This window comes from Phocoena phocoena, chromosome 15 (genome assembly GCF_963924675.1).
Source record: "Phocoena phocoena chromosome 15, mPhoPho1.1, whole genome shotgun sequence".
In the NCBI taxonomy this organism is placed as follows: domain Eukaryota; kingdom Metazoa; phylum Chordata; class Mammalia; order Artiodactyla; family Phocoenidae; genus Phocoena; species Phocoena phocoena.
In genome coordinates, this window is record NC_089233.1 from 15297059 (window position 1) to 15312761 (window position 15703).

The 15703-nt window shown below is 46.9% G+C and overlaps 1 protein-coding gene across 1 annotated transcript in view; it reads right to left on the minus strand.

Annotated features, from left to right (window-relative positions):
- The window catches only part of ITGAM (integrin subunit alpha M), a 36378-nt gene that overhangs the window by 1512 nt on the left and 19163 nt on the right, over nt 1-15703 (minus strand). Inside the window, exons 13-25 of the mRNA XM_065893175.1 lie at nt 12155-12295; nt 11857-12066; nt 7878-8008; nt 7175-7338; nt 4914-5068; nt 4686-4817; nt 4445-4518; nt 4071-4212; nt 3853-3975; nt 2419-2498; nt 1467-1550; nt 1043-1118; nt 82-189 (exon numbers count right to left, since the gene is read on the minus strand). Coding sequence (XP_065749247.1) covers nt 82-189; nt 1043-1118; nt 1467-1550; nt 2419-2498; nt 3853-3975; nt 4071-4212; nt 4445-4518; nt 4686-4817; nt 4914-5068; nt 7175-7338; nt 7878-8008; nt 11857-12066; nt 12155-12295 — 1620 coding nt within the window. The remainder of the gene's footprint in view (nt 1-81; nt 190-1042; nt 1119-1466; nt 1551-2418; nt 2499-3852; nt 3976-4070; nt 4213-4444; nt 4519-4685; nt 4818-4913; nt 5069-7174; nt 7339-7877; nt 8009-11856; nt 12067-12154; nt 12296-15703) is intronic.

Here is a 15703-nt window from a genome sequence, read left to right on the forward strand (position 1 = left end):
AGGAAACAGAAGTGATTTTAGGAAAGACCAGGGCTGTGGAGAAAGGAGTTGGGCCCAATCCTCAGGCCCAGCTGCGCTTACCTGGGAGAAGGTGACTTGGAGCTGGTCCCACACGGTCACCTGGTTCAGCTGGATGGGGACCAAGAAGACCACGCTGATGGGGAGCTTCCTCCCGCCCAGGTTGTTGAACTGCGTTGGGTGGGGAGGGGCAGATATCAGGGTTCTGGCCTTTCTGCCCCCACCAGCAACTAGAGTCAGGCTCCCCACTCCCGACAGCCCAGTACTGAATCAGGCCTCACAGACCCAAGCATCCTGCCTCTTGATGCTTTCTGAGAGACAGGAGAGCACAGGGGTTAAACACCCATTCCAGAGCCAGACAGGCTGGCGGAAGCAGTGGCTCTTCCACTCTCTAGGGGTGAGACTGTGGGCAATTTCTGTTAGCCTCTCTGAGCCAGTTTCTTCATCTATAAACTGGGGGAGACAACAGTACCTCCGTCACAGGGTCATTACGAGGGTAAAATGAGTTAATTACATACATGTATGTATACACATACGGATGCACGTGGTGGTGTGTGTGGATTCACAGCAAGCTTAGAACAGAGCCTGGCCCAAAGCAGGCACCTCATGCATGTTTCCCATCTTTTTTTTTTTTTTTTTTTTTTGCGGTACGCGGGCCTCTCACTGTTGTGGCCTCTCCCGTTGCGGAGCACAGGCTCCGGACGCGCAGGCCCAGCGGCCATGGCTCACGGGCCCAGCTGCTCCGCGGCATGTGGGATCCTCCCGGACCGGGACACGAACCCGTGTCCCCTGCATCGGCAGGCGGACTCTCAACTACTGAGCCACCAGGGAAGCCCTCCCATCATATTTTTTTTGGCCACGTGGCATGCGGGATCCTAGTTCCCCGACCAAGGGTCAAACCCATGCCCACTGCATTGGAAGGAGAAGTCTTAACCACTGGACTGCCCGGGAAGTCCCTCCTACCATTCTTCCTGTGTTCCCATCATCTCGATTTCCCTCCCCAGGCTCCTTCTCAGCTCCCTACCTGATACTGATGCTCTATAATGTGGCGGGTCTTCTCTGAGGCTGTGAAGTTGAGATATTTGGTCGAGACCTCAAGGCTGATGGGAGAAAGAAGAAGGGGCAGGAGGTGACAGAACATCAGGGGAGTCCTGGGAGGGGGTCTTGGGCTAAGTGTGTAAAGGTGTGAACAGGCATGCGGGTAACGCAGCCCTGAAGGGGTGCGAGCGGGATGGTGTACAGGGGCAGTGCGGGTGGGACCTCCAGCATGTGCCAGTTTGGGCCCCTCACACACACACGTACACATGCACGTACAGACACACACGTGCGCACACATATCCTCAGACTCACTCACAGGCACACGTGCACAGACTCGTGCACACAGGTACTCAATGCGCCATGTCCAGCCCAGTGGTGAAGGCAGAACTGAAAGCCCCAGCAGCCAGTACCTGGTGACCACCACATAGACAGCGTATTTCACAGGCAGCTGCAGCTGGAATTCGGTTTTGTTGTTCCCAGGTATGTTGTTCTCACTGAAGGGAAACAGAGAGCTCTGGTCAGCTCTTGAGAATTGAGAATCAGCATTTCCTTCTCCTTCTTCCTCTCCCTCACCCTCCGTCGCCAACCAACCACCAAGTCCTGTCCTCTCAGCATCCTAAACGCTGTCCTCTAAATCCAACAGAGGAAACAGAGATTATAGGAAAGACCAGGGCCGCCCCTGTGTAGCCCAGGCCCATCCCCACTCACCAGGACAGATGCCTGCAGAAGGGTGCCTTCTTCTCACTGGTCCCCTGAATTCAAAATGACTACCACTCCAATCCCCCCGCTCCTGGAGAGTGATCTTTCTAGCATGCAAAGGTGATCACATCACTCCCAAGTTAAGTTGCAAATTCCCTAAGAGCACTCGTCGATCATTTCATGACACGGCCCATGTCTAGCCAACTCCTTCAATCCTGCCTCCTGTGCTCAGACTCAGCCTGACCTTTGCTGTCTCCGGGCTTTGCTTGGTCCACACTTCCTTCTCTCTGTCTTCATGCCCAGCCTCAATTCATGCCTTTGCTTGGCTAACTCACAGCCTGGATGTATAGTCTTCTCTGAACACCAATCTCCCAAGAAGACTGGACATCACTCATTTCATACTGTATCATAATCATCTGCTTTCCTGTCTATCTTTGCCCCTAAACTATAACCTCTGTGAGGGCAAGAATCACAGCTGTCTTGTCCATCACTGTCTCACCAGCACAGGGGGCCATGCCTGGCACGTGGTGGGTGCTCAGTTGGTGTTTCTTGAGTAAACAAATGAGCTGAAGGGAGAACCAGTGGGGAGAGGGCAATGGTCCACCCTGAGCAGGGGGGCCGGGGGCTGGGACCTCAAAATGGAGGAGGCCAGGCATAGCGCACCTGGTCACGTTGGCCTTGAGAAGTAGTTTGTTTCCAAAGAAAGCATCAGGGTTCATGTCAAATGTGATATTGAAGGTGATCTGGAGTTGGAGAAAGAAGAGACGGTGACAAGAGTAAGAGAGAAGGAACAACCCATTCAGCTAAAGAATGGGTAAATAAAATGTGGCACGTCCGTACAACAGAATATTATTCAGCCATCAAAGGAATCTGAATATTAATACATCCTGCAACACAGGTGATCCTTGAAAGCACGATGCTCAGTCAAAGAAGCAAACCTATTATATGATTCCATTCATATGAAACATCCGGAATAGGTGACTCTCAAGACAGCAAGTAGATTAGTGGTTGCCTAGGGCTGGGAGAGATGGGACGACACGGGCCCATGGCTGAGGGGAGCAGGGTCTTTTCTTGGGGTAATTAAATACTCTAACATTGATCATGGTGATGGATGCACAGCACTGCGAACATTGCAAAAGCCACTGGATTGTATACTTGAAGTGGGTGAATTGTGTGGTAGATGAATTTTATCTCAATAAAGCTGTTTTTCAAAAAAAAGAAACATCTACTTTAAAAAAAAAAAAAAAGGGGGCTTCCCTGGTGGCGCAGTGGTTGGGAGTCCGCCTGCCGATGCAGGGGACACGGGTTCGTGCCCCGGTCCGGGAAGATCCCACATGCCGCGGAGCGGCTGGGCCCGTGAGCCATGGCTGCTGAACCTGTGCGTCCGGAGCCTGTGCTCCGCAACGAGAGAGGCCACAACAGTGAGAGGCCCGCGTACCGCAAAAAAAAAAAAAAAAAAAAAAAAAAAGAAGGGAATTCCTAACCAATGGCGGTCCATTGGTTAGGACTCCATGCATTTTCACTGCCGAGGGTGCAGGTTCAATATCTGGCCAGGAAACTAAGATCCCACAAGCCATGGAGGAGGAGGAGGGGGGGGGAGGGGGGGAGGGGGGGAGGGGGGGGAGGGGGGGAGGGGGGGAGGGGGGGGAGGGGGGAGGGGGGAGGGGGGGGAGGGGGGAGGGGGGGAGGGGGGAGGGGGGAGGGGGAGGGGGAGGGGAGGGGGGAGGGGGGGGAGGGGGGAGGGGGGAGGGGGGAGGGGGAGGGGGAGGGGAGGGGGGAGGGGGAGGGAGGGGGGAGGGGGAGGGGAGGGGGGAGGGGGGAGGGGGGAGGGGAGGGGAGGGGGGAGGGGAGGGGAGGGGGGGAGGGGGGAGGGGGGAGGGGGAGGGGGAGGGGAGGGGAGGGGGGAGGGGGAGGGGGAGGGGGGAGGGGGGAGGGGAGGGGAGGGGAGGGGGGAGGGAGGGGGGAGGGGGGAGGGAGGGGGGAGGGGGGAGGGGGAGGGGGAGGGGAGGGGGGAGGGGGAGGAAAGAAGAAGAAGAACTAGGGAAGAATTCAGAGGAAGGCAAAGGAGAAAAAGGGAGAAGGAGCCAGCAGCCTGACCTCCGAGTTGTCTGGGAAGATGGGGTGGTTTATGCTGCAGCTGGTGCTCTTCAAGGTCCCAGACCCTTCAGTGGAGACGTCAGACTCACAGATCAGGCGCCAGGACCGCTGTGAGCGCTGGTTCTGGAAGGCAAAGGAGGCAGAGGTGATGATGTCAAACACCAGCCATGGGAGCAGGGAATGCAAAGTCAGATGGAGCCTGAGAAGGGTTTGGCTACCTGGGCTCCTGACACCCTCCGATAGGACAAGCCAGATGGGTAGAAGAAGGTGACCTGTGTTCTGTAGGAGTCCTCGCCCTGGTTTCTCACAGTCAGCGTCACGTTTAAGTCCCGAGAACCACCTACCACCAGGGTGTCCAGGCTGTGGTGGGAACAAGTCAGGCCATGAGATGCTGAGGGCTTTCCTGCAGCGAGTCTGCTCCGGCAGGAAGGAGGCGCGGACACTCGGAGACAGAAGACAGTGCACGAGGCAGCCACAGAAACACACCTCTGAGGCAGCTGCTCTGTGCTGGGCTCCCTTGGGGGCCAGGAGAAGAACAGAGCAGCAGGTCATGGTGCAGGTCTGGGGGTAAAAATGAGGACAGGAAACTCACCTCATAAAACTGAAGGTGATGCTGAGGTCATCCTGGCAAATGCTGTCATTGCCACAATTCTTCTCAAAGGGAAACTGCCAGAAAAAGAGTATGAGGAAAATGAAAGGAAATTGTGAAAAGACGTGAAATGAAAGAGTAAAATAAAATCTTGAAATTATGTGAAATGAAATCAAATGAGCTTCAACAACCTTGGCCTCTGGTCCCTTCCACACCCCTGCTGGACCCCAACTCCCAGACTCACCGAGGCTGTGAAGAGTGTTGGAGCTTCTACATCCAGCACTGGCCGGAGGTTCCCAAAATAGGACGAGGGCTTCCCCACCAGAGAGAAGTTGAGGCGCAAGGCAATGGGGGTCACTGAGTCCTCTACACAATCCTGAGAGACAGTGGGTGTTTGGTGGTCTGCCCTCCTCAGCATCCCAAGCCCACCCCATGCTTGGAGGACCCAGGAGTATGGTCACCCTCTGCTCACCAGTAACCGGAGCTTCAGGGTCTCACATTTCCGACTCAGCCCCAACGTCACTATATGTCTGAGAGTGTTGTTCTTAGTCTCATCAAAGATGGCCTGGGAATGTGGGCGACCTGGGTCCAGAGCCAGGTCATATGTGATGGTGCTCTGGGTATCTCCTGAAGGGCCAGGGAAGAATGGTGGTGAGGAGCCTGGGTTTGGAGTCAGACTGGCAGGAGGTGGAGGCCCAGCTATCTGAATTTGGACATGTTAGCTGACCTCTCTCAGGGCCTCAATTCCTTATTTTTAAATTGAAGATAATAATTGGACCTTCCCAATAGTAAAAACGAAATAGTGCCTACAGAGCATTTAGCATAGTGCCTGCCACACATTAACTGCTCAATAAATAGTAGCTATTCTGTCACATACTGGAAAATTAAGTATATTTTTTCTGGCTGCTTTTAACTTTTTTTCTGTCTTTGGTCTTCAGCAGTTTGTGCCTTAGGATGGTACAACGTCTAATGTTATCTTGCTTTGATTTGGTAGAGAATCTTATTATTATTATTATTATTTTGGCCGCATGGCATATGGGATTTTAGTTCCCCAGCCAGGGATCAAACCCACGCCCCCTGCATTGGAAGCAGGGAGTTTTAACCACCAGACGGCCAGGGAAGTTCCTAATTTGGTAGAGAATCTTGATGTTTTTCATCAATTTTAGAAAATTCTTTACCACCATTTCTTTTTTTTTTTAATTTTTATTTTATATTGGAGTATAGTCGATTAACAGTGTTGCATTGGTTTCAGGTGCACAGCAAAGTGATTCAATTATACATATACTTGTTTCTATTCTTTTTCACATTCTTTTCCCATTTAGGTTTAACTGTTGCTTCTTTCTTATTCTCTCTCTCTCTCTCTCCCTTCCTTTTGGAATTCCAATTACATGTTTATTAGATCTTTCACCATGTCCCATATGTCTCCTATGGTTTATTTTTCATCCTTTTTTCTCTCTGTGTGTTCATCTGGATACTTGCAATTTACTTACCTTCCAGTTCACTAATTCTCTGTTCTACTTGTTTAAAATATAAGTATAGTTGATTTACAATATTGTGTTAGTTGCAGGTGTACAGCAAAGTGATTCAGTTATACATATATTTTTTCAGATTCTCTTCCATTATAGGTTATACGAGATATTGAATATAGCTCCCTGTGCTATACAGTAAATCCTTGCTGTTTATCTATTTTATATATAGTAGTATACATCTGTTTGTTCTGTTTCTAATCCACTATTAAATCTATCTATTGAATTCTCAATTTCATTCAGTGTATTTTTCAGTGCTAGTGTTTCCATTTAACTCTATTTCATGAATTCCAGGTTTTATTTGAAGTTCTCCATCATTTCCTGTTTTTTCTTGAAGATATTAATTTTAGTTATCTTTTAAATTCCTATCTGATAATTCTAATTGCTGAATCACCTATGGGTCTATTTCTATTGTCTATTGTTTCTCTTGGCTTGCTGGTTTCAATGGACATTGTCCCAGTAGAAGGACCAAGGTGTATTTTAAGGTCCTGCTCAAATCTCAGCTTCCTAGATTTCTGTTCAACTCTTGAGCTCTCCAGTTGTTGTCTTCCACTGAGTTTCTAAGAGTATTGATCTGGATATGCATGGCTTAGAAGTCAGCCAATGACTTACAGGAAATTTCTATGTAGATTTTGGGACACCTTCTCTGTAATTCTCTAGTCTCCAAGACTTTGCTCTCAATTTCTAGCCATGCTGGCTGCCCAAAATTCTGACTGCTATCTCCTCAGTCTGGTAAGATGACTGCTAGAAACAAATTTTATCCCCTCCCCCTGTTTCCCTCTAGAACCACCATTACTCTTCCTCACCCCAAGCACAATGCCACTCTTTGAGAATAGAGACAAGGAAGCAAGTCAAGTTCGTTGTGATAAAATGCATATCTGAATGCTTTGTGAGTTTGTGTTTAGCTTCATCAGCTCCACCTCCCCTTTAAACGAGTCATCTCTCAGTTTAAAAAAAAGACCTGGTTAGTTCACATGAATGGGGCCATTCATTCTCTGGAGAACTGAGAGTGTAAAGGAGTGCCACATGCTTATTTCTTTAGGGGTGTTTGCTGGGCCTCCCCACCCACCCCCCCCAGCAGGGGAACCACCTGCTCACTCCACCCAAGCTTGAAGAAGGCTATCGGAGCCTGTGAGAACTTTACTCTGGGCCACCCGTCCATGTCCCCAGTCATTTAACCTCTTGAGACCTACCCACCCAGCCTCACCTTCTCTCAGCCTGTCCCGTGTGTTCTTGCGGACATGGAGGCAGACTCTGACCTCCCCAGCGATCTTTCCTTTCACCACCCGCTCACGACACTCATACACATCCCTTGCCACTTCCCTGGGTGTGAAATCCATGGTCACCTCAACTTTCAGCACTGGCTGGGACCTGTGGGGGGACACCAGATGGCCCTCAGGGGTCTTCATACAGCAAAGCCACTCCTTAAAAAGAAGATACCTGGGGGACTTCCCTGGTGGTGCAGTGGTTGAGAATCCACCTGCCGAGGCAGGGGACAGGGGTTCGAGCCCTGGTCCAGGAAGATCCCACACGCCACGGAGCAACTAAGCCCGTGTGCCACAACTACTGAACCTGCGCTCTAGAGCTTGTGAGCCACAACTACTGAGCTCACGTGCTACAACTACTGAAGCCTGCGCGCCTAGAGCCCACAAGCCACTGAGCCCGCGTGCCGCAACTACTGAAACCCGCACACCTAGAGCCCGTGCTCCGCAACAAGAGAAGCCACCGCGATGAGAAGCCCACGCACCGCAACGAAGAGTAACCCCCGCTTGCCGCAACTAGAGGAAGCCCGAGCAGCAACGAAGGCCTAATGCAGCCAAAATAAATAAATAAATATATTTTTTAATTTTTAAAAATAAAAAGAAGTACATATGTTAAAAAGAAAAAGAAGATACCTGGTGTGCTCTCACCTGAGCAGCAGCACGTACCCCTGAGCCCCCACAGCCAGGTCCACCAGTCCATCCACTGTGAGGTCCCGGCCCCCGCTCAGTGACTGCCCAAAATACTGGAGCCTCGGAGAGAACTGGGAGCCTGTGATCCGCTGAGGGTAGAAAAGAGGAGGAGAGAAAGGGGTAGGAAAGAACAGGAAAGAGTGTAACTCAGTCTCCTGGGATGACCCAAGGAGAGATTGTCTGGGCTCTACTCAGTCATATCTCGTACACCTTCTCAAGGAATTAGGGTAACTATTAGGCTTTAGACCACAACCTTGAGATGATACCCAAAGTGTCAATCAATTACTGGGTTTTCCAGGGAAAACAAAAAATATCACAGGAAAGAAGTGATATAATACACTATTTGACTCAGTTGAATCTCTTTTACATGGCCAGGAAAATGCAAACACTGAACATAGATCTAACCCAAATTATCATATAAATTTAAGGGATGGGAGACGTATGAATATGTGGCAAGAGGGGCCTGAAAGAGAGCTCAATCCTCACCTCCCATAGTGGGAAGTCAATGCGAAAACAAAAATCAAGAAGCAGCAAAATAATTGTGCCCTTGGGAAGTATGGAGAAACATTGAAAGAGCTGGAAGTGGTTTCCTCAGAGGAGGGAAAATGAAGAGGAAATCACAGTTTGGGTGTGGAGATTGTTGCTTTTCATAATAAGCTGTTAGGAACAATTCTGACTCTTTAATCTATGTGCAAAAGTAACACTGAAAGGATAACAGCCAAATATATTAAGAAAATTTTAAAGTGATTTTGTCACGTACTTAATGCTGCTGAAGTGTACACATAAAAATGGTTAAGATGGTGAGTTTTAGGGCTTCCCTGGTGGCGCAGTGGTTGAGAGTCCGCCTGCCGATGCGGGGGATACAGGTTTGTGCCCCGGTCCGGGAGGATCCCACATGCCGCGAAGCGGCTGGACCCGTGAGCCATGGCCGCTGAGCCTGCGCGTCCGGAGCCTGTGCTCCGCAACGGGAGAGGCCACAGCAGTGAGAGGCCCGCGTACCAAAAAAAAAAAAAGATGGTGAGTTTTAGGTCATGGATATTTTACTGCCATTTTTTAAAAGTGAATTTATCAACTAGAAAGAATGAGGAAGTGCGGGATGTTGGAAATGTGCTATACCTTAACCTGGGTGGTGCTCACTCGAGTTCACAGATAGGAAAATTCATCACTTGAGATTTGTGTGTTTACTGCATGTACATTACACTGCAAATTTTTTGGAGAAAAAGTTAGCGCATTCTGTTGGAAGGATGCTTTGTTTTGAAATTATATAATAATGGTAGTTGGGAGAGCCACAGCAGTTTCGCTCGTCTGCATACTGATCACCCTAGCCCCAGTCACAGGAAAAGAGCAAGTAAAAAATGCAAACAGTAGAGCAATAGTATTGCATGACCCTTTTTGCATTTGTTTTTAATTCCAAAGTCTGTGGTGTGGGAGTGGGTATATGGGAGGTTTGGTTGGTGAGAGCAGGTATGTAGGTGTGGGTGAGGGTGGGTGAGTGTGTGGACCCTCCCCTTACCTTGTTTTCCTTTCCAGGTGCAGATAAGGGGAGGGTGTTAAGACTTTCACTGTCGTTGTTTTTTCTTCTTCTTCTTTTCTATTATTTTACAAACCCTTGTGTCGAGGGCTGACTTTCAATAGATCGCAGCGAGGGAGCTGCTCTGCTACGTACGAAACCCCGACCCAGAGGCAGGTCGTCTACGAATGGTTCAGCACCACGTTCCCCACGAACCTGCGGTGCGTGACGGGCGAGGGGGCGGCCGCCTTTCCGGCCTCACCCCGTGTCCCAGGACGAAGGGCTCTCCGCGCCGGACCCCCGTCCCGTCGCGCGGCGGAGCGCGCCGGCGGGGACCGCGGGGGACCGGCTATCCGAGGCCAACCGAGGCTTCCGCGGCGCTGCCGCATCGTTCCTCCTGGGCGGGATTCTGACTTAGAGGCGTTCAGTCATAATCCCACAGATGGTAGCTTCGCCCCACTGGCTCCTCAGCCAAGCACATACACCAAATGTCTGAACCTGCGGTACTGTTTACTTTAGATTTTTTAATTTGTACAAGCATGTAAAGCTTTTGTAATAAAAATGAAGTAAAACCAGAGCCTTCAAATCCCACTTACACAGAGAAACAACAGGTGCCAATGAAAAGAGGCATATTATAGTCTTCACACAATTGTGGAAAGAGGCTCCGTGACATAGAGGGAAGAACGTGAGGCAGTAGTGCTTAGCCCGGGCTGCAACTAAAGAGCGTGTGAAAAATACTAGGGCCTATGTAGTGTACTATTCCATACACTAGAATAGGCAAAACTAATCTGTGGTGGAAAATAATTGGAACAGTAGCTTCCTCTGGGAGGGAGTGGGGTCAGAAATTGACTGGATGGGGGCGGGAGGGAACTTTCTAAAGTGATAATTATGTTCATCTTGATAGGATTGTGGATTATGTTTTTCAAAATTCTTTGACTGGCTAAAGATTTGTGCTTTTCCTGTCTGTACATTTTATCTTAAAAATAACAGTAAGCATATCTGAATATTTTAGATTTTAGTTAATGATATACACGCTGAGGTATTTAGGGGTGAAGTTGGACTGGTGTTGCAGATTACTTTGAATTGCATTAGAAAAAATAACGATGAACTTGATGGACAGGTAGAAAAAGTCTGAATACAAAGGATGGAGATGTGATAAAGTAAACCTAGTAAAATCTTCCTCATAGATTTTAGCTTATAAATATATGGATGTCCACTGGACAATTCTTTCAACTTTGCAGTAACTTTGAAAGTTTTCTAGATAAAATGTTGAAAAAACTCTACTGATGCCTGGGGCCCTGACCCCAGACCAATTAAATCAGAACCCCTAGTGGCAGGGCCCAGGCACCTGTTTTTTAAGACCTTCAGGTGATTTTGATGTGTGGGTAGGGTTGAACCTCTAGGGTGAGGGATTTGGCAGGAGTGATGAGGAGACAGAGAGAAAGGACAGAAGAAAAACGTGAGGCTGGAAGAAAACCAGAGACCAGAAGCCAGCAGACTGGATGCCCTCGGCGGGCTGTGATGGGAGACTGCCAGACCGTGGGGGTCCCTCCACACGGTGGGCTTCATCTAGCAGGAAACAGGGAGCCAGTTTAGAGAGGAAACCATCTGTGGTGACCCGCATTTCAAGTGACCAACCATCAGGATCAGCTACATAATTTGCAGGACCCCGTGGGGAGAAAAAAATGCAGGACTCCTTGTTCAAAAGTTATCAAGAGTTTCAAGATGGCCAGAGCAGAACCTTAATCTGAGCACAGCGCCGTTCTGAGAGGAGCCCCGCGTAACTGCACAAGTCACAAGCCTGTGAAGCACGCAGTCCTGGAAGGGTGACCAACCATAGGGCTTCCTGAGCTGTGAGACTTTCAGTGCTAAAACCGGGACAGACCTGGGCAAACCGGGTCTGCTGGTCATCCTACCAAGACTGAGATTCAGGGCTTCCCTGGTGGCGCAGTGGTTGGGAGTCCGCCTGCCGATGCAGGGGACACGGGTTCGTGCCCCGGTCCGGGAAGATCCCACATGCCGCGGAGCGGCTGGGCCTGTGAGCCATGGCCGCTGGGCCTGCGCGTCCGGAGCCTGTGCTCCGCAACGGGAGACGCCACAATAGTGAGAGGCCCCCGTACCGAAAAAAAAAATAAGTAACAGACTGAGATTCGGAGGAAAGGAATGTCTACATCCTAACACTTCCAGCTCACCATTCATCACCTGAGCCTTCATCTTCTCATCTGTAAAGTGGGAGTGATGATGGCCCTGTGCACCTCCTCTAGTTGTGGTAAGAATGAATCTTTTCTGTGAAGTATGTGTTATTTTTGAAGCTTCCAAAAAGGACTACTGGGAGAACTGATCTGGCAGCTGTCGGAACATTGAATTAGAAAGGGACAGATTGGCAAAGAGGCTACAGTTGTAACAAAAACAGTGACCGGGCCTCACCTGGCTGTGGGCGGGGCTGATCCCCAGTCCCGAGGTTCCGTGAAACAGGTAGACAGCACCCTGGTTCTCCTGCTCTCCTGGGGCCCCGATGGCCACGTCCGACAGCCTGTCCCCGTTTACATCCCCCAGCACCGTCAGAGCTGCCCCAAAGCGGGCCCAGAGGTGGCCTTTCTCCCCTCGCAGGACAGCACCACACTGCCACTTAGCCCTCTGCAGAACAAAAACAGTGTCAGGTCCCAGCCCAGGCGACCCCTCCACACCCAGACCCCACCCAGCCCGGGTCTCATCAGCCACTCACCCCCCGGGGAAAGGGGCACACGGACACCTGCCCGCCCCGGCTCTGCTCATAGTAATGGGGGGCCCCGATGAGGACCAGGTCGGAGCTGCCATCTCTGTCCACGTCCACGGAGCTGAGGGAGGCCCCGAAGTAGGAGCCGATCTGAAAGAGATAAGGCCAAGATCACATACTTCTTTCCACCTAAAGCAGAGCACGGGGATTTTTCTCCCTGTGAAGAAAAATCATGCCTGCTGAGGAAAGCCCTTTGGAGTGGATGTGATCCTCTCTCTGTTTCATGATCAATCCTTGTTTGAATGTACTGCCAGTTAGAGGAGTATATGATAGAGTTGACAGGTAGTGGGTGAGGATCTACCCCAAATGGTGTTCCAGGGAGATGATTAAGGTAGCGAAGAAATTGGATTTGAAAATGCAGACAGAAAAGCCTGGAAAACCAGACAGGATATCCTTTCAATATATTGCAAGTCTTTAGGGAGGTAAGTCAAATTTCGCAGTCTGGCTAACAAGGAATCAACTGGCTTAGACGAAAAACAACTATTGCCACAGGAATTTTTTTGCATGATATTGAGAAATAATGTCTACCTTTAAAAAGAATTTTAAAAGTATGTTCCAAAAAATGTTCAATGTAAATAGGTAGAATTCATCCATAGGAGTCATCAATTTAGTCATTCTTTCATTCAATAAAGAAGGGTTTGCTATTTGCTAAGCATGAGGCTGGGTAGTGGAGACAGTGCCTTCCAAGGCTCTAGGTGCAGCAGGGTGGAATGGAGGGGAATAGTAACAGATAAAAGGGAGATGTATGTGGAAATTTCAAACTTCTGGGGCAAGTTCTAGGAAGGAAAGTGCAGAGGACGTCAAGACATGACTCACTACAGTCTGATTTCTGCCCCACATACCACTGAGGGAGGCCTCCCAATGGTCCAGTAAAGGCATTTAAGCTTCATCCTAAAGTCAACAGGATTTTTTTTTGTTTTTAGGTCAAGTTTATTGGGGTATAATTTCCATACAAAAATATTCAGACTTTTTAGTGTAGTTTTATGAGTTTTGACAAACACAAAAATTCATGTAACTGCCACGATGGTCAAGATTCAGAACAGTTTCATCATCCCCAAAATATTCCCTTATGCTGTAATCAACCTCTTCCCTCAGTCACCAGCCCCTGACAACCACTGATTTGTGTTTTGTCCCTATAGTTCTGCCTTTTCCAGAATGTTATATAAATGGAACTATACAGTATGTAGCCTTTTGGGTCTGGCTTCTTTCAACTAGAGTAAGCATTTAGGATTCATCCAAGTTTTTGCGTGTATCAGTAATCTGTTCCCTTTTATTTCTGACTAGTATTCCATTGTATGGATGTACCACAGTTTGTTTATCCGTTCTCCACTTGAGGGATATTCAGGTTGTTTCTAGCTTTTGGCAGTTACAAATAGAGCTACTAGAGACATTCATATACAGGTTTTCCAGTGAACGTCTATTTTTATTTCTACTGGGTAAATATCTGAGTGTTATGGCAATGGCATGTTGAACTTTGTAAGATACTGAAAACTGTTTTCCAAAGCAGCCATGCCATTTTCCATTCCAACAGCAATGTCTGAGAGTTTTAGTTGCTACACATCCTTGCCAGAACTTGATATTGCCAATTTATTTCCTTTTTTATGTTAACCATACTAATCGGTGTGCAGTTGTATCTCATTGTGGTTTTAATTTGAATTTCCATAATGATTTAATGACATGGGACATGTTTTCACGTGCTTATTTGCCATTTACATATCTTCTATGGTGACGTGTCTGTTCAAATACTCCACTTATTTTTGAATTGGATTGTTTGACTTCTTATTCTTGAGTTTTGAAATCCTTTATATATTCTGGATTAAGTTCTTTGTCAGATATGTAATTTTTTAAAAAAAGAAGTAAAATTTACAAATATTTTCTCCCAGTCCGTAGCTTATCTGTTCATTCTCTTAATGAACAGAGCAAAACTTTCCATTTTGTTGAAATCTTAGTTATCAATTTTTTTCTTTATGGACCATATGCTTTTAGTGTTATATCTAAGAATTCTTTGCCTAACACAAGGTCACAAAAATTTTATCCTATGTTTTCTCCCACAAGTATAGTAGTTTTAGATTTTACATTTAGCTCTATGATCGATTTAAATTAATCTTAACATGGTTGAATTGACAAGATATGGGTAAGGATTTTGTTTTGTTTTGTTACCATGGATGTTCAATTGTTCCAGCACCATTGAACTCTCCATTGAATTGTCTTTGTGCCTTTATTGAAAATCAATATGTGTCAGACTTATACTTCAGGCCTATTCTGTTCCACTGATCTTCATGTCTATCCTTTTGTCAATGCCATGCTGTCCTGCTTACTGTAACTTTATAGAAAGCCTTAAAATCACATAGTGTATGAATCTTCCACTAAATACCTAATGGTATTTACATAAGATCCTTTTCAAAACTGTTTTGGATACTCTACTTTCTTTGATTTTCCACATAAATCTCAGAATTAGCTTGTCAATTCTACAAAACAAAATAGGATTTTGATTGGCGTTGTGTTGAGTCTATAGATCAACTTGAGGAAAAGTGACACCTTAACAATATTGAGTCTTCCAGTCCATGAACACAGTATATTTCTCCATTTATTTAGGGCTTTGATTTCTCTCATTAGTGTTTTGTAGTTTTCAGTATAAAGATGTTGTACACATTTTGTTAGATTTATACCTAAGTATTTCATGGTCTTTGGTGCTATTGTATTAATAAATGGTCTTTTTTCTTTAAATTTAAATTTCCAAATGTTCATTGTTAGTATAGAAATACAACTGATTTTTACATATTTATCTTGTATCCTGAGAACTCACTGAAATAAGTTATATAGCTTTTTTGTAGATTCTTTGGGATTTTCCATGCAAACAATCATGTCATCCCCAAATAGAGACACCTTTATTTTTTCCTTTCCACTCCGCATCCTCTTTTTTCTTTTCTCTTCTCGTCTTATCGCACCAGCTACGTCTTCCAGTATGATGTTGTATAGGAGTGGTAAGAGTGGATTTTCCTGCCTTGTTTCCAATTTTAGGAGAAAAAAATTCTCTTTTACTTTTAAATATGATGCTAGCTGTAGAATTTTTGTAAATGTTCTCTTAGGTTGAGGAAGTTCCCTTTAATTCCTAGTTTGCTGAGAAGAAAACATCATGAAAGAATGGATTTTGTCAAATTCTTTCTGTGTATCTGTTAAGATTATTACATTTTTCTTCTCTAGTCTATTGTTATGGTTAATTACATTGATTTTTTTTTCAGAATGGCTCTTTTAAATTGAGATAAAATTTACATTACATAAAATTCATCATTTTAAAATATAAAATTTAGTGGGTTCTAGTATATTCACAATGTTATGTAGCCATCACCACTAATTCCAAAACATTTCTATCACCCCAGAAAGAAGCGCTGTAACTGTTAGAAGTCACTCTCAATACCCCCCCCACAATACCCTGGCAACCACTAATCTACTTTCTGACTGTGGGTTTGTCTACTCTAGACATTTCAGATGAATTAA